This window comes from Gossypium hirsutum, chromosome D09 (genome assembly GCF_007990345.1).
Source record: "Gossypium hirsutum isolate 1008001.06 chromosome D09, Gossypium_hirsutum_v2.1, whole genome shotgun sequence".
Classification (NCBI taxonomy): Eukaryota; Viridiplantae; Streptophyta; class Magnoliopsida; order Malvales; family Malvaceae; genus Gossypium; species Gossypium hirsutum.
The window spans coordinates 43682020-43700268 of record NC_053445.1 but is presented as its reverse complement, the minus strand read 5'-3'; the positions used below and the strand labels follow the sequence as shown (position 1 = coordinate 43700268).

General features: G+C 32.6%; 1 protein-coding gene, 1 long non-coding RNA gene and 1 pseudogene across 2 annotated transcripts; 2 read left to right on the top strand and 1 right to left on the bottom strand.

The window, feature by feature from the left end:
- Nucleotides 1–358: 358 nt before the first annotated feature.
- LOC121220917 (uncharacterized) lies at nucleotides 359–1237 on the top strand. Its single transcript, XR_005918187.1, has 3 exons — nucleotides 359–471; nucleotides 557–789; nucleotides 905–1237. It is a non-coding gene; the product is annotated as an uncharacterized lncRNA (long non-coding RNA).
- A 946-nt stretch (nucleotides 1238–2183) lies between these two features.
- On the top strand, nucleotides 2184–8761 carry LOC107908688 (kinesin-like protein KIN-5C). Its single transcript, XM_016835924.2, has 23 exons — nucleotides 2184–2575; nucleotides 2689–2818; nucleotides 2941–3099; nucleotides 3209–3558; nucleotides 3655–3793; nucleotides 3888–3985; nucleotides 4068–4224; nucleotides 4813–4882; nucleotides 4999–5075; nucleotides 5355–5408; nucleotides 5517–5597; nucleotides 5667–5778; nucleotides 5858–5944; nucleotides 6027–6202; nucleotides 6292–6453; nucleotides 6554–6661; nucleotides 6871–7029; nucleotides 7112–7195; nucleotides 7269–7474; nucleotides 7562–7663; nucleotides 7858–7967; nucleotides 8110–8261; nucleotides 8341–8761. Exons 1-23 carry the CDS (start codon nucleotides 2517–2519, stop codon nucleotides 8536–8538), a joined length of 3030 nt encoding a protein of 1009 aa, XP_016691413.2. The 5' UTR covers nucleotides 2184–2516; the 3' UTR covers nucleotides 8539–8761.
- Nucleotides 8762–13656: 4895 nt separating this feature from the next.
- LOC107908687 (beta-fructofuranosidase, insoluble isoenzyme 1-like) lies at nucleotides 13657–15710 on the bottom strand (annotated as a pseudogene).
- Nucleotides 15711–18249: the final 2539 nt, after the last annotated feature.

Below are 18249 nucleotides of genomic sequence, written 5' to 3'. Positions count from 1 at the left end.
ATGGAATGTTTTAACCGATTATTTGTTGTTGCACCTTCTTCCGTGCAATTATATTACGAGAAGTATATATTGAGGCAACCATGCATGGATTCAAAATAGTCAGGTGAGACATGGATCCGAGAGATCCTTGACGGTCACGAATCACGTTGTATGATTAATTTTAGGATGTCTAAAATGATATTCACAAGTTTGCTGAGAGTTTTGGAGACAAGATACAACTTGCAAACTTCAAGAAACATATCTTTTAGTGAAATGTTGGGATTTTTTTTATACATCTTGGGCACCGGTGCAAAAGTTTCCTAATGTCGAGAAAAATTTCAAAGGTTCAGATCAACAATAAGTCGACACTTTACAGTTGTGCTTGAGAAAGTTTCAAGGATGGCCACTGATCTAATTGCACCCGAAGATCCTTTTTTTAGCTCAATACCCGAACAAATACGTAATGATTCTAGATATATGCCACATTTTAATGTTAAAATTTAATTTTATATTATTATATTTTAATATATTTGGTCGACTAAAAATATGCACGAGAGTAATATGATTATTTGTTCAGGATTGCATAGGTGCAATTGATGGTACTCACATTGCGACTATTCTTCCACCAAATGAACAAATTCCCTATATTGGAAGAAAAAGGTATCCCGACTCAAAATGTTATGGCAGTATGTGATTTTAATATGTGTTTCACATTTGTCATGGCTGGATGGGAAGGATCGGCACATGACACTAGAATATTTCTTGATGCAATTTGAGATCCAAAATACAAATTTCTGCATCCTCCAAATGGTTAGATATTTTGTTTATATGTGATTTTTTTAAATAATAAAGTATAAGTTCTTTAATTGATTATTTTTATTAAAAAAATTCTTGAATTAATTGATTGTTATATTATGACTTGTAGGAAAATATTATCTTGTTGATTCTGGATATCCTCAAATGAAAGGTTATCTTGGACCATATAGAGGTCAGCGATATCATTTACCTGAGTTCCGTAGAGGTAGACCGATATCTAGTAAAGAAGAGATATTCAATCATTCACATTCATCATTACGTAGTGTGATTGAACGAACTTTTGGTGTTTTGAAAAAAAAAATGGGCCTTTTTAAGGGATATGCCAAGTTATAGTTTTGAAAAACAAACGATGATCGTTGTTGCTACAATGACGATACACAATTTTATCCGAAAACATGTCGGTCGAAATGATGCAGATTTTATGGAATACGAAGATATTAACTGAGCATATGAGAATAATATTGATTCAGAAAATGCGCATGGTCGAGAAAGTGATTATGACGACGACGACGACGATGATAGTGATGATGACGGTGAATCAAACAATTTAAGTGGTTTTGAAATGGAATTAATAAGAGATGCAATGGCTTTTAGTTTAATGAATTCACTTTAAATTGTAAATGCTATTGTAAAATTTTTAGTATTTATATTTGATATATAAATATTATCCCTTTTTAAAACTTCAATCCAAATATATGTAATATTTTAATTTGTTAGGTTTATGTTTTTTATGTTATGTTAATATCTAATATGAGTTTATATTCAAATACATTTTAAAATAAAATAATACAAATGTGTTAAAAGCATTGATTAAAAATAAAAAATAATTTTTATAATAATACAATTGTGTCAATATCTAATTACAAATATTTAATTATTATATTTAAATATAATTTATATATTCTAATTAAATTTAATAAATAATTAATATTAATTACTTAGAAATATTTAAAATTAATATTATATATTAAAATATTAACAATAAGTTATAATAAATTATTTTTTATATTTTTGATAAAATATCATAATATTAACTAATTTGAACATTATTTAAATACATATTTGTTACTTTATAATATCATGTCTAAAATGGACATTTTATTCATCAAAAGCACTTTTTGACAACAATACTAAACACTCAAATTTTTTAAAAGCACTTCTCAAAAGTATTTTTTCACAGCACTTTTTAAAAACAATGAAGAACTGACACTAAATTGGGCTAAGTCTAGGTGTAATTTATTATATATACTCAGATAAAAAATTATTAAAAAACGAAAAGAAAAGCGGTGAAAGGAAACCCATGAAAATATATTGGGCTAAGTCCAGGTGTAATTTATCTGGGCCAAGCTTAGTTAGGTCATAAGGGTCAGTACAATCAGTTTAAAAATATTGAGCGTCCGATTAGAATTTCCAGGAAAAACGTAGCGGTTCGATTTAACACCTTACTGACCAAGCGCCTTCTTCAAAAAAATTCAAATATCACTCGGAATCCCGCTCTTCATATTTCATTTCACAAGCATAAACAAAGTCCCCCCCCCGCCCCGAAAAAACGAAAGAAAAGAGAGAGAGAGAGAGAGAGAGAGAGAGAGAGAGAACGAATCAAATTCAAACGGAGACAGTAGCAGAATAAGAACAACACAGCTGAACTGAAAGAATTTTGAAAGAAAGAAAAAGAATAAAAAATAGGTTCGTGTGATTCTCCTTCTCTTCGACGACTGAAAATGTCCGGTCGCCACGAAAAAGAGAAAGGCGTCAACGTGCAAGTCCTCCTTCGTTGCAGGTTTTCGCTTCTTTTTAACTCGTATTTCGACTTAGGGTTTCTTTGATCCTCTAGTTTTGTTTGATTTCATATATTTTGATTAATTTTTTTGCGGGTAAAAACTAACTTTGCAGGCCGTTTAGCGAAGAGGAGTTACGGAATAATGCGCCGCAAGTGGTGAAGTGTAATGAGTACCAACGAGAAGTCGCCGTTTCTCAGAACATCGCCGGAAAACATTTTGATAGAGTTTTCACTTTCGATAAGGTATCCTTTTTGTGATTATTAATTTTTAATTGATTAATATTATAATTTGATTTGTTTGCTGCTATAAATGTTTGAATTTGTATTGTTTTGTTTTGTTTTATTCTTTTTGTAATCGTAACCAGGTATTTGGGCCATCAGCACAACAAAAAGATCTATATGAGCAAGCAGTGGTTCCAATTGTAAATGAAGTTTTAGAAGGTTTTAACTGTACTATTTTTGCCTATGGTCAAACTGGTACTGGGAAAACTTACACCATGGAAGGTGAATGCAAAAGAGCGAAGGTAGTATTAGATTTATTAACTATACATTTTGTTTTAATTTCATTTTTAACTTTATCCCTGTGCCATTAAGTGTTCTAGTTTGTTAAATCCATGCTAAAAAACGTGACAGACGGGTCCTAATGGCGAATTGCCAGCGGAGGCAGGGGTCATTCCAAGAGCAGTTCAACAGATTTTTGATACACTGGAGGGTCAGAATGCGGAATACAGTGTGAAAGTCACTTTTTTGGAGCTGTATAATGAAGAGATTACTGACTTACTTGCGCCTGAAGAAATTTCCAAAGTTGCTTTGGAGGACAAACAGAAGAAGCAGTTGCCATTGATGGAAGATGGCAAAGGGGGAGTTCTTGTGAGAGGGCTAGAAGAAGAAATTGTTACAAGTGCTAGTGAGATATTTACTTTGCTTGAAAGAGGGTCTGCTAAGCGCAGAACTGCTGAGACTTTGTTGAATAAGCAATCAAGGTAATGGTTCTTTTGTCTGCTTTATATAAGCTTGAGTGTAGTTAAGCTTTTCTTTTTCCCAGTTTTTGTTGATTAAGATGTTTTGGTCTATTTCAGTCGGTCGCATTCTCTATTTTCTATTACAATTCATATTAAGGAAGCTACGCCCGAAGGTGAAGAGCTTATAAAGTGTGGGAAGCTGAATTTGGTTGATTTAGCAGGATCAGAAAATATATCTCGTTCTGGTGCTAGGGATGTATGTATTTCTTGTATATTTGCTAATCAATTTGGAAGTTTTTACCAAATTATCTTTAAATCATTAATGCTTCGTTTGATGTTGATATTTACAGGGTCGTGCAAGAGAAGCCGGTGAAATTAATAAAAGTTTACTTACTTTAGGACGAGTTATAAATGCCCTTGTGGAACATCTTGGGCATATTCCGTACAGGTTTGAAAAGCCTCATTTAGTTGCTTGACACCTATATTCCTTTCATGTTCTTCTCTAATTATTTAGTTTAATGGGAATTTAGGGATAGCAAGCTTACTCGATTACTTCGTGATTCACTCGGGGGACGGACAAAGACTTGCATTATAGCTACAGTTTCTCCTGCTGTCCATTGTCTTGAGGAGACCTTGAGTACACTGGATTATGCACACAGGGCAAAAAATATAAAAAATAAACCTGAGGTTTGTTGTACACAATCATTAGACAAGTCAATTTCTTTAGTATGTCACACTTTTGTGTGGGTTCATTTTTTCTTTATATTTTTTTCTTAGACAATAGCTAGAAGCATGCGAAAATTTAATGTCAATGGTAATGAGTGCCTGCTATAGTTTCTACAAACTATGCCGGAATTGCTTAGACTTGCAAGTTGCGACATTGTTTGCTTTAAAATGAAGTCTGATAAATGAAGGTTTATGTTCCTTGAAACTGATGTATCATTCATGCTCCGGATAGCACTTTGAATTCTCTCCGAGTTCCATGCACTTAAATTTGGTTTCTAATCTTCTCATTTAGTACCTGTTATTCATTAAGTGCCGTGGGCTAATAGTTGCCTGTGGAGGGAAGTAATTATTCCGTAGTCTATACCATATCTTGAATGTAAGTTGAATATGTTGCTATTACGCACTCGTTTTGCTATAAAAATATCCACTTGTTTTATCTTGTTCTTACTATGCAACTGATTGTCTTGTTCTTATTGGCTAGTAATATGATACCTGATCTTTGCAAATGAGAAAAGGTTTAACATGTAAACTATCGATCACTTTATGTAGGTTAATCAAAAAATGATGAAATCAACTCTTATAAAGGACCTCTATGGTGAAATTGAACGCCTAAAGGGAGGTAAGCTACTTCTTTATTGGACGGCTGGTCAAAACAACTAAGGGTATGGGGCAATTCAATATTCTTTTACAATATATATAGACTATTATACATTCTTTGATGTCCATTTTCTTCAGAGGTGTATGCTGCTCGTGAAAAAAATGGTGTTTATATTCCAAAAGAGCGGTATTACCAAGAGGAAAGTGAAAGAAAGGTGTGCAGTTTGGCTCATACTTCCCCTTTAGCTTTAAGAGTGTAGGTTTACCCCTATAAGAGAGGTTCTATTACTTCGTATTGTTCCTTGACGTCTACTCTCTCTATATGATATTCTTTTGCTATTGTTGGAAACTTTTGTGTGTTTGTCTACTCTATATATGATTTTTTCTATACAAGTACAATTGAAATCTTTTTATTTAGTACTCTGGTTATTCAGGGCTACTGAATGTTTCTTTTTATTCATTATCATTCATGTGGTCATCTGGCATTTGTTTAGGCAATGGCTGAACAAATTGAACAAATGGGGGTCCTTCTAGAAACACATCAGAAGGTTAGCCTTTGTCTGGTGTCACTTTTAAGCCAGATCCTTGGTGTTTTTGTTTGATTTGTAGAGCTTATAAGTTGTCTTCTGTTTTTTTTTTCTCCCCTTTGAACACAGCAACTTCAGGAATTGCAAGATAAATATGTTGCCCAAGTTCGACAATGCTCTGATTTGAGTGGCAAACTTGAGATGACTGAGGTAAACTGTGTTAAGGTTTTTAGCTGATATTTTATTTTATGGGCTCATGCTAATAGGTGGAAAGTACAGAAAAACTTGAATGAAACCGTCAAATTGCTTGCCAACTCTGAAGAAGAATTGAAGAAGTGTCGCTATGAGTTGGAGGAGAAAGAGTTTATTATATGTGAACAAAAAAAAGCAGGTACATATCAATATCTACTTGAATTTTGACTATTAATATTTACTTTTTGCTTACATTATTTTTGAATGGTTAAAAATAGAAAATGCTCTAGCACATCAAGCCTGTGTGCTAAGGTCTGACTTGGAGAAAGCTCTTAAGGATAATGCTTCCTTGTTCCTAAAAATTGGTATGCTCTTCAGCTTAGTTATTTCTTAACGTAGCATATATAAACGAATAGAAATATGACCCTATGATGCTTTACTTAATAGGAAGAGAAGACAAACTGAACTCTGATAATAGAGTAGTGGTTAACAACTTCCAAGTAGAACTAGCCCAAAAAATTGGTTCTCTTTGCAACCTGGTGGCCTCATCAGTGTCTCAGCAAAATGAGCACCTTCAGAGTGTTGAGAAACTCTGTTGCTGTTTTACAGACATACATGATAAGGTATTGAAAGTTTTCCCCTGGAATGAGCCTCTGATGTGGATTTCATTTAATAGCTCCGGTGACCTTGTATTCACAAATCCTGCTTTTAGGCAATCTTGGAAATGAAGAAAAAGGTGACTGCTGCAAGGGCTTTGCATGTTTCCCACATAGAGGCAATCCAAAATGTTGTGCGTTTGCACAAAGCTAGCTCCAATGCTACCTTAGATGAAGTTTCAACTCTGGCTTCTTCAAATGCACATTCCATAGATGAGGTAAGTGGTGATATCTCGAGTTTGGTTGGATTTTATTTAATTTATTTGGAGTTTTTGCTTGGTTTAATTGTTTCCTACTCCTTTATGAACTATGGATCAGTTCCTTTCATCTGAGGCTAGTAAAGCAGCTTCAATGTTTGATGATCTTCGGGGTACACTTGCAACTCACCAGGGAGAAATGGCTATTTTTGCAAAGGAACTACGTCAGGTTTGTGTCTGAATTTTGAGCTCGCCTTTTAGACCATAGCAGTAGAGGACATGCGTTTATTCTGCAATGAATCTTTGTTGCCAAATTTATTGTTTTGGTTGTACTATTTATGTTGGCATAATTATCTGTAGATAGGTTGCATAGCTACATTGCTTTTTTCACTTGATATTAATTTCATTGTCGTTGCTGATTTTATTTTTTATTGACAGAGGTTTCATGTTAGCATTGAGCAAACAAAGGAAATTTCTGATTATACCAGTGGAATTCTGGATAAGCTTTCGGAAGAGACTATGAGGGTTGAGAATCATGCTGTGGAAGCTGATGAAATTCAAATGAAGAGTATTGCTAGCTTCCAGAAGGCTTATGAGGTATAATAGACATACTATTTCCAGCCCTGAGATATATTTATATGGTCGAAATTTCTTTATTCACCAAGCATATGCCATGTAGGAGCAATCGAAGTTTGATGCAGAGAAGCTTATTGCCGATATGACAAATCTTGTTTATAGCCATGTTCGTCGGCAAAAAGAGCTGGTATGTTTATTCTATATTTGGTTTCTAGTTTCCTTTACGCTTATTGAAGACTAAGCAATGGTTTCTGTGGCAGGTGGATGCAAGGCTCGTAGATATCAAAGAAAGTGCTGTCGCAAACAAAACATTTTTAGATGGACATGTTTCCTCCATTGAGGGCATTACAACAGATGCAAAACGCAAATGGCAAGCATTTTCCATGCAAGCAGAAAATGATGCTAAGGACGCTGCTGATTACTCAGCTGCCAAACATTGTCGTATCGAGGAACTCCTACAGCATTGGTAAACTATGCCATGTTCATATTTTGAATACGTTTCTCCTCACTTTTTGGTTTTGACTTGTCCTTTTTCTTTGTCTATTACTTAAAGTGCGTCTACTGCTGAATCTGCAATCAAGCACGGCAAGTGTACTCAGGAATCTGTGAATGAGATGGGTAGAAAAAATGTTTCAGATATGGTATCACTTATCAGGTTGGTGGCGAACATCTTTTGCGGTCTTTTTTCCGTTGTAAATGGATCCAAAATTAGTTCATTTTTCCCCGTATTAAAAATAAATTCTACGTAGATCTAATTTTTGTTGGGAAATTAGTGCACAACCATAATCCGTTCCATTGTAGGATGCTGTTTGTTGTCTCCGTGAAGTTAATTTCATATGTTCCTTTCAGGAGCGCTTCTGATGCAAATGAGCAGCATGATGCTGAGATTTATAGTGCCCGCGTTGCAGCTGAGCAAGATGGCTTGAAGAATACTGATGATACCCTTCAGTACATTGATAGTGAGTTCCATTTCTCTTTTTCCATATAGATTGTAGGGTTTTATATTCTATGTAAAACATCACTTATTTGTTGTTGCAAATGTTAGGTCGGAACTGGAATCCTCTTATGAATTATATTTTTGGTGGAATTTTGTTTACACAGGTATGTCAGAGCAAGAACTAGGAATTACACGCGGAATTGTGGACTCCATTAAAGCTCATAGCAAAAGCCTTGAAACATTCCAGGATGGCCATTCAAGTCAAGCTTCATCAATCAAGCATAGAGCAGAAGAAACATTCCAGCAAAGATATATGGTATGTTTATGGATGAAGCATTGAAATTAAACCATGGTGACTTGATTTGAGATTTGATACTCAAAAACTAATTGTACAGGATTATGAGCCAAGTGGGACGACTCCAATACGAAATGATCAAGATGTTCCAAGCAAAGGGACCATTGAATCACTACGAGCCATGTCAATGGAAACTTTAGTTGAAGAATTTCGTGAAAACAATTCATATGAATCATTTGAGCCAAAGGAATTAAAGCCATCGTTAATACCACGGTCACCACTTACTCAAATCAATTAGAACCGGTGGTGTTTGATTCATTCTGGAAATTATATTTATATCTGTATGACTAGTGTAAACTCACTGTTACTATCAATCATCGTTGTGAAGATTGTAAGGTGTATTGCATCGACTCGGGATTTAGTACGAATAATCCTTTCTCAGGATTTAACGATATTAAGCTCGGAATAGAGTAAACTTGAGCTTGAATCCCACACTTGGGTTAAGGCTTATTCAAAATTCATGTAACATTGCATTTTCTTCAGCAGCTCTTCATATCTGCCATTTTCGTCCTCAAAATTAAAATTAAAATTTACATTTGATTTGATAATGGATATAATGTGGATTTAAAAATGTATAGATATTTGATTTTTTTTTTGGGTTTGATAATATTTTAATTTTGTTATTTTAATTATCTGCAGATCTAGTGTGGGTGCTAATAAAAATTCTTTGGTATCCACTATTTGAATTTGTTTTTTTGTTTGTTTTTTTTTTTTTTTGTGGTTGATGGATTTAGATCCTGGATATTTGGATTTGTTTGAAAATAGATGGTTGATGTTGGGTTCTTAATGTTGCGGTGAGATCAAGTTAGTGAGTTGCATTGTGATGAGGAACCCTTGAAGTTGCGATATCAATCTGATTGTAAGTTTTACAATTTTGTCCCAATTTGTCCTTGAGCTAGCAAAAAAGTTTTTGTAAGTTTGTATAATACTCGAAAATAATTAAATAACATATGGTGAATATATTTTGTATTGCTAGCATGCTGAAATGGTTAAATCGTATTATAATTTGTAGTTGCTCCAGCAATGAATGTAGTATCGTGTAGCTTGGATCTAACGGTTGGGTTGGGTTTAAGGTGTTACATACTTGATTGGATGATTTGTGATCAATTGGTTGAATGAATATACATGTATATGTTTGATGATATTATATGATTAATAATGATGATATTTCCCTATTAATGTTGTCGAAGAGAGTCACGAATATAGTTGGAAGGCCATAGGGTCTGTATTGTTAGGTGGAAGATTCAGTGCCATTTGCATACATATCGTGATAGTTCTCTAATACCCTGAAGGTTGAGAACAAATCACTAGCTCAAACACCCTAAGGGTACGAGAGCATTTTGGTGTGGTTGGTGAGATTAGTGCATTTATGCTTGATTAGCACTTCAGTGCATATTTATTATGTTGGTGGATTGATCTGAGTATCCGTCCATGAGTTCGATATATGTTAACGAGGATTAAAAATGCAATACAAATTTTGTACAGATATGTGTAGCTGAGATGAAGTAAAAATGTTCAAATGATTCATGTTTTGATATGTTAAACTAGATGCAAATACCTGACAGTGCATAAAAAATTATATCAAGAAATTGAGTAAAACATTGATGTGAATAAGATAAAATGATAAATGATCTATTAGTATATATGTATCCTAGATGCTATTGTGAAATGTTGGTTGGTTAACTTGAGTTATTTTGTTATTTATTTTTATTAGATTTGTTATGTTTATAACGAATTCAAGTTATGTTAACACTACTTAGTAACAATTATTCAATGTATGAATTTGTTTGTTTCTGTGCATAAGTTTTGGATAAATGCTATAAAAGTTCATGGTCAAGCATTCAACTCTCCAACTCAGGTTGAAAGCTATTACGGTCCTATTTTGTATGTATATATATGTTTTCAAGTCATATAGTATGTACCTAATTTGGTTAGTTTGATGCCTAAATTAGTTTTAGCACTTTTGGTAAGTGATCCATAATGCTTTAAAGATTGGATTATCTTTTGACTACTATTTAATTATGCTTGTTTATGTTGGTTTGATTGTGTAAATTGGTTGGTTAAGTGTTGGTGATATTGGAATGTGTTTAGATGGGTTAAATCGATGATTGTGGTTTGAGGTAAGTTTTAGCCGAGTTTGGGTTCAATTGGCTAAGGTTTTGGACACTTAGAAGTGGGATTTTGACCATTTGGTCATTAAGTCTTGATATAGGGAGAATATATCTCGAGACTGTTACAATAAATTTATCCTAATTTTTGCATTCAAGAGCCTGATGCCTCGAGGCATAACTAGTTAGTCTCGAGACAATTACTCCTAAGTCTCGAGACAAGTGGTCTTTGTCTCGAGACAGAAATAGATTGAAACTTGATTAATTTTTGCCTTGTTTCAGGTCTTGAAACAAGAGTCCTTGTCTTGAGATATTCAAACATCGCAGCAAAAATAAGAAAATAGGGAGGTTAGTCTTTATACCAAGTCTCGAGACATAAATGACATTGCCTCAAGACACATGTAGTGTCTCGAGACTTATTAACTTCAAAACTAAAATTTCCAAAATAATTCATAACCTGTCTCGAGACATAAACTTGAAATTTGACATTTGAGTTTGGATTCAAGTCCTAACTCTGATATCAACTCTTTATAATCCCGTAAGTAGATAAAATTGATTCTTATGTACTATGAATGTATGTGTTTAATCATGAATGTATTTATTGTTCTAAACGAGGAATAAAAATTCAATTTTGTGAATTTATGTTAAGTTAGTTTGAGTTGCTTCGGTAACGTAATGTGATATCACACATTTGATCCAACGATCGGGTCAGTTGTGGGGTGTCACATGAGGATTGGTGATTTTTATGTTGCAAAAAAAAAAGTATTTTGGACTAATTATAAAGAGCTCCCTAGCTTTAGTCAAAAGTAAAAAAAAAAAACGCTATGTCAGTGATCTATTAGTGAATTAATGAAAATTTTAACGGTAGTGACAAATTTGAGCAATTATCTTATTTAAATGACTAAATTGACAAAAAAAATCAGTGACCAAAATCAAAATAACACTATTTTAAAGTGACCTGTGGTATAGTTTACCCAATTAAAAAATCTTTTAAGAAGTAGAAAATGTACTAAATGAAGCCTTAAAAAAGTTTTATATACAATTTATGATTGTAATTTTTATGAACTTACAATTAGAATTAATTAAGAAAAAAATTGTCCGTTTTATTCTTTATACTAGTATAAATAGTGAAGTATTTCTTCACTTCAATGTATTCGTGGTTTTTCCAGGAGATTATTAAAGAAAATTTAATTTCTCCTTTTAAAAGATTTATTACCTTTATATATTTCATCTTTTAAGACTTTATTACAGTGGAGTCAAATTGTGTAACTTTTTGAGGTGATGTTGAAGTTCTTAGAGACAATTGCATCAAAACTAGTGCACCAAGTGACGGACAATTCCGACCTAAGGACAGATTTAATCTTTGATGACAATGTTAAGTTTTCGATTCTTAAAATATATTCTTGACCAATAAATGTGTAACTTCTTAGTAAATAGTTATTTAGTTTTAACAACAGAAAATTATATTTTTATTATTAAATTTCCTAACAATCTTAAGGTAAAAATTTTATTTTGTTTATTTTGTTGGGTTGTCAATTTTTTAATAAAAAATGCATTGATTTTTAACTAACACAACTAAGACTTCTTCGGAAGGGAGGAGTCCACTATTACCCTCATTGATGCATGGTGAGAAACATGAAAAGTTTGAAGTGGTAGGGTGGTAACAAAAGATGTTCTATTTGAATACCTTAAACTTGGCTAAGTTCTTAATTAAGGATGAATTGAAACTCTCAAAAACAAAATCTGATTCCACAACTGTTGCTACTGTGAATGCATGGATGCGCAATAACATCATATGCAAGAATTACATTCTGAATGGCTTGGACAATAAACCCTATGATGTTTTTAGGTCCACTAATAGTGCAAAGACACTATAGGAGGCTTTGTATCGATAGTACAAGGACAAAGATGCGGGCTTGAAAAAAATTCATAGTCCAAAATTTCTTGATTTAAGATGGTTGATTCAAAGACTGTAATAAGCCAAGTTGAAGAGCTTCAACTAATCTTGCATGAAATTCTTGTTGAAGGTATCGTTTTAAGTGAATTTTTTCAAGTATTGCAATAACTGAAAATTGTCTCCTTCTTAGAATGATTTCAAGAACAACCTTAAGCATAAATGCAAGGAAATGAGAGTTGAAGATCTCATCCTGAGATTGAAAATTATTCTTCAATAGCCTCTAAGGTAAATGTGGTTGGACATGTGGTTTGAAACCAAATAAGACCCAAAAGAAAAAGCTTGTCATAAAAGGAAAAAGAAACATAAGAAATTTCATGGCACATGCTTTGTATGCTTCAAAATTGGTCATCAAACCAAGGATTGCATAAATAAAACTTCTTTTGGAAAGTTAAAGAGAGGAAATATTCTTTAAGCCCATGTCACAAAAGGGAATGAACTTTTAAAGGAAGTTTCAGAAATGAACTTGTCAGGAGTTGTCTTTGAGGTCAACTTGATCAATAATCTTGAGCAACGGAGGATTGACACTGGTGCCACAAGACATGTTTGTATTGAAAAGAGGATGTTCTCAACTTAGTGGATGGAGAACAACTCTACATGGGGAATGCATCTACTTCAAAAGTACTTGACAATAGAAAAGATATTCTGCAAACGACCTTCGAGAAATTTCTCACCCTAAACAATATACTCTATGTAGTAGATATTAGGAAGAACCTTGCGTCTGGATCGTTATCGAGCAAAAATGGTTTTAAAATGGTCTTCGAAAGTGACAAATTTGTACTTATCAAAAATGGTATAATTGTTGTTAAGGGGTATCTTTATGATGACATTTTCAAAATGAATGTAATTACCATTGTAACGAAGGATGAGAATAATAATGTTGCCTCTTCTTATTTGCTTGAGCCTTATAATGTCGGTAAATGGTATCTTTGTGATGACATTTTTAAAATGAATGTAATGACTATTCTAACGAAGGGCGAGAATAATAATAATGTTTTGGTAAGGATAATAAATCATGATTTATTACAAATTTTAGATTATATTGTCATCAAAAAATTACAAAAAAAAGTACTAATATAATGACAAATTGGAAGAAAAACCCATAAAAAATACAAAGTTGAAAGAAGATGCAACTTTTGGAGTGAAATGCCTTTTAACTTTTAAGGAACATTCCAAATAGATTTTATAATTTAAAATTAATATTTAATTTTTTAGCCCTTAATTTTAATTTCCAATTTATCCAAAAATTTAGTTAATAAAATTCGTGAGAAAATTTTAATGGGAGTTGGAAAAAGAGAGAAATTGCGAAAAGTTTGATAGAATTAGCACAAAAGATCCTAATAATGATAAAATTACCGCTACAAACTATTCTGTACCGTTAAACTACCACGTTACAAACTAGTGAAGTGTAACGTGTTGTTTGAATGAGAAAAGTGGTTCAGTTGTTCATTTTCCGAGGGCTTTCCATGCTCCAAGCACTTGCGTGTTCTAGAGTAATAGGTTCAGTTCCATTGTTGAATGCAAACACTTGAGCGTCTTGAAATACTGCTAGCGTTGGATATACCCTGGATGTGATGCATGTTTTGCCTCCCGCCGCTAAACTCTCCACCACCGAGTTATCAATCTGCCAAAACAAATATAGTATTTGATGCATGACTTAGCATGATACCTTATCACTAAATAAAAAAGAAAAAAATAGTGAAAGGCTTTTTCATATATACCAAACTCCTAAGTGAAAGCTTTCTATCAGACAAATCAACATCTAAAAACCACCAAACATTGGTTTGTAAACATTAGTCATCACAGTGGAACTGCAACAACGAAATCAAATAAAAAAAGTAAGAGGTCAGAGAGAGTGTGTGTTATGTATATATATATAATGGAGGAATAAGGTTGACTGACGGTTCTGCATCAGAGCACATGAGAACAACATGTTTGTTGTTTTGAGCTTTGAATATATATCCTGAAGAAAACTGGAGTGAATTCTTCTAGCTTTTCTGTAGCGAATGCCAGCAGACCGAAGGGACCGATGGCACCCTGGACTCTGGATTTCATTTTGTAAGGTCTCGAGGATCTTTCCAGCTAGGATCAAATGGCTCTGCTTTCTCTAAGTTCGGTATTGAGAAGGTGACTTCAACATCAGCCTGCAAAAAAGATCCAAGGAGATATAAAACGGGATACTCATTCCATTTCATTCAATCAATTTATGTTTGTCATAGTTTCTTTTAGGGACCAAACCTGATTTCCAGTTATTCCACTGATTTTAACAGGCTTTCCAGTTTCAAGCTGTTGATTACTCATCTGGACCTTGTTTCCCTTCAGAGTCTCAAATTCATCAATAGGCCATACCAACAATTGCTTTCCACTGGGATCAAGCCTCAGTGTTCTTGGAATCGGCTGAGATAATAAGAATCATAAAAAATAAAAAAGGCATTAAAGTTTATAATAAGTTAATAACTATAGCACCTAAAACATATAAAATAATGAAGATAGTACCATAATTCCAGCCCATCCTTTTTTAACATCTTCTTCCTTAGAACCCGACTCATTAGCCCAACCCCATACAACCCTCCTGAACTTCACAGGGTCATAGAATGACTTGGATGCATAAAAATTTCCATAATCTAATTTAAGTCCATCTCACCCATCAACTTGGCCCTTGTCGGGAACATACTTATCTTGGTCTAGGAAATAGGTGCCAATTGTGTAATACTCAAATCTTGTAACATCTAAGCTCACTTTCAGAACATGTTTCACATCCTTCCCTAGTTCAGAAAAATCCAATCCCTTTTCATGGGATGTTGAAACAGGGAAAAAATCTGGACATTCCCACATGCCTGTGTTAGGGACCTCGTGCAAAGGACGAGCCGTCTTGGTCCATGTCTTTTTATCCTTGCTCTTGAACAAATAGGCCACCCCTGTACTGCCTTTTCTACTTCCTACCAATATATTCCAATACCCATTCGCTTGCCAAGCAGTTGTAGGGTCACGAAAGGCACTGCCATTAATTTCTTTATCGGCAACCACCATTGGGTTCCCTTCCTTAGGCTTTACCCATTTACGTAGGTTCTTATCTGTTCTATCTGCCGGTATGGCATAGTTTTGAACCTGCTGTCCCTTGGCGTCTACCCCTGTGTAGTAAATTACTGGATTACCGTCAGGGAAAACGGTGGCTGAACCTGACCAAGTGCCCTTTATGTCAAAGGGTTCTGAAGGAAAGATTGCTGGTTCAAGGGCTTCCCAATTCACCAAATCTATTGAGATTTAATGGGCCCAAACTATGTTGGCCCACACTGACCCTTTGGGATTGTATTGGTAAAACGAATGGTAGGATCCCTTAAAACACATGGGGGCTGTATCATATAAACACATGAATTGTGAGAATAAATTACTTTAGCTCAATTACAGGAAACTAGACTAATATTACACACCATTTGGATCTACCCTTGGAAATTTTCAGTTTTTTGAACGCCCCCAATGAGAAAGAACCAAAGCAAAGAAAGAAACCAGAAGTCAGTGATGTTAACTCCTTAACATATATAAAAAAAAAAACATAACAGCATGATAGAATTGATGGTGTCTAAATTCATTTTTAATATATATTTGATATTTACGTCTATATATTTCAAATATTATTTGTTGAAAATCTATTACAGATAAATAATATTAAAGGAAAAGAAAAGAAAAGAAAGGAGAGAAAGGATTGTATGAAACATGAATATTATCCCTTCCCAATAGTTTTATATCATATCGATAATTTTATCCTGAATTTTAATTTGGATTTGATTTTTTTTAAGATGAAAATATTGAAATTCAGGATGAAAATGATGATGTGGTATAAAACTATTGAAAAAGGGATACAGATGAGTGGGGTCACTGTTTCATACAATCATTTTCCAAAGAAATGAAGAATATATATTTTTTTTATTTGGTTGAAATATTTATTTTTTATCTGGATATTTAAATTTTATAGAGGAAAGGAAAACGAAAGAAAAGGAATTTCAACTCCTTTCATTTGGTTAAGCTAAAAAAGAAAAATTTTATCTACAATTTTCAATTAACCTTTACATAAATAATTAAAAGTTGAGAGTAAAATAATTGGATAAAAAAAATTCATAAAAGAAGAGTTTAGCAATCTAAAACAAAACTAATATTAAAAAAGTTAAGCCAAATAGCTAAAAAATAATTTGATACGTTGATTTCTTAAATAATTTAAAAATCAAAAGTCTAAAAAATATAAAAATGATATAAAATACTGAATATGTTATATTTTTTAATACAAATTTTAAAAAATAGAGACCTAATAATTCAAAATATTAAAAAAGAATAATACAACAAAATAATTTCAGAAATTAAAAGAGTTCGAAAATTAATTTGATACAACAATTTCTTAAAAATATTTTTTTAAAAAATCAAAGGGTTTTAAAAATATAAAAAAAGAATATAATGATAAGGTTGTAGACTTTGAAGACAAGAAATAAAATAAAGACTTAATAATCCAAAAAAAAGAAGAAGAATGATATGCAAAAATAAAGAGTTATGATAAAATAGTCGGATTTTTGTTGATATTTAAAGGATTAAGATGATTTGTATATATTAGGACTCAATCGAATCTAGTTAAATTAAATGAAGAAATTGTAAGTTAATTAAATTGACGAGTCTTATTTTATCATCCTAATTTGATTTGAATTTTTTTTTTCAAATCGAGTTAAATGAAATTTAAGTTGACTCAAATCGAGTGAAATTATTTAAGTTAAATTAGAAAATAAAAAATGTTAAATTAAAATTTTGTTACAACATAACTAATTTCATGTTAGAGCACATAAATTTGAAAACATATATATTTGAAAACCTTTTCAAAGCAAAATAAGATAAAAAAAATCAATATACTTTAATTTGATAAACTTGAATCATTAATTAACTTATTTTGGTCTCACAATTATTATTTTAGAATATTTTTAAAATTTTAACTTTCTTTATATATTCTTATAATTTTTTAAATTTTTAAAAAAATATAAAATTTGGATATTTTTATAAATATTTGGAATTTTAAAAATTATTTTGAATTGTTTTGTAATTTTTGTTAAGAGAGAGAAACCAATTTGCTCATTTTCAAAATTGACAGGGATTAAAAAGATATTTATACCAATATATTATTCAAATTATAAAATTCAGCTGAACTTGAACCCAAACTTGAATTACTTATTTGAGTATTCGAATAACTCAATTTAATTAACTCAACGTTTGAATTTTTTTTAATTTTTTCAAATCAAATCGAATTTTACTTTCCCATATGATATGAATCTACTACACAAATACCATTGAAGTTGATATCCACCCACTTTTAAGATTATGCAACTTTGACAACAAAATCCAAAATTATAATGGGAAAGTACATTTGTGTCTCCTCCAGACTGCCGAACCCAATTCTTTTTCTTTTCATGGTTCTGGTTAAGTTCTATGTGGATGAGGGGAACCCTAATTTTCTTTATGCTAAAAAAAGGAACACTGTATAGTGGGGGAGAAAAGGACATAAAGTGCGTACTATGTTTCATTTTTTCCCCTCAAAATGGAAGTCTTCCTTAATAAGGATTCACCGCGACCATTTTATATGAAGAAGTGATATAAAGTGTGTGCATATACATATATAAGCAGGTAAAGAAAATGACTTTTCAAGCATTTTGTCGTAGTGACACAGCTTAGCTTTGTAATGGCACGCGTGATTCCACCATTATTAAACAACAAAAAGCAAATAAAGTTGGCAGTTGCTAACTAGTTCTTACAAGATACGTCCACCGAGTAATGAGGATTTCATATTAATTAGGGCATGTTTGCTGCCACTACGAAACTATCCATTTGACCTTCACCCTCAGCAAACGTGAAAGTA

Coding starts and splice junctions, on each gene's coding strand:
- LOC107908688 (XM_016835924.2), top strand. CDS start 2,517: ATGTCCGGTCGCCACGAAAAAGAGAAAGGCGTCAACGTGCAAGTCCTC. Junction 3,986..4,067: donor CTTGGGCATATTCCGTACAG/GTTTGAAAAGCC, acceptor ATGGGAATTTAG/GGATAGCAAGCTTACTCGAT. Junction 7,968..8,109: donor TACCCTTCAGTACATTGATA/GTGAGTTCCATT, acceptor TTGTTTACACAG/GTATGTCAGAGCAAGAACTA.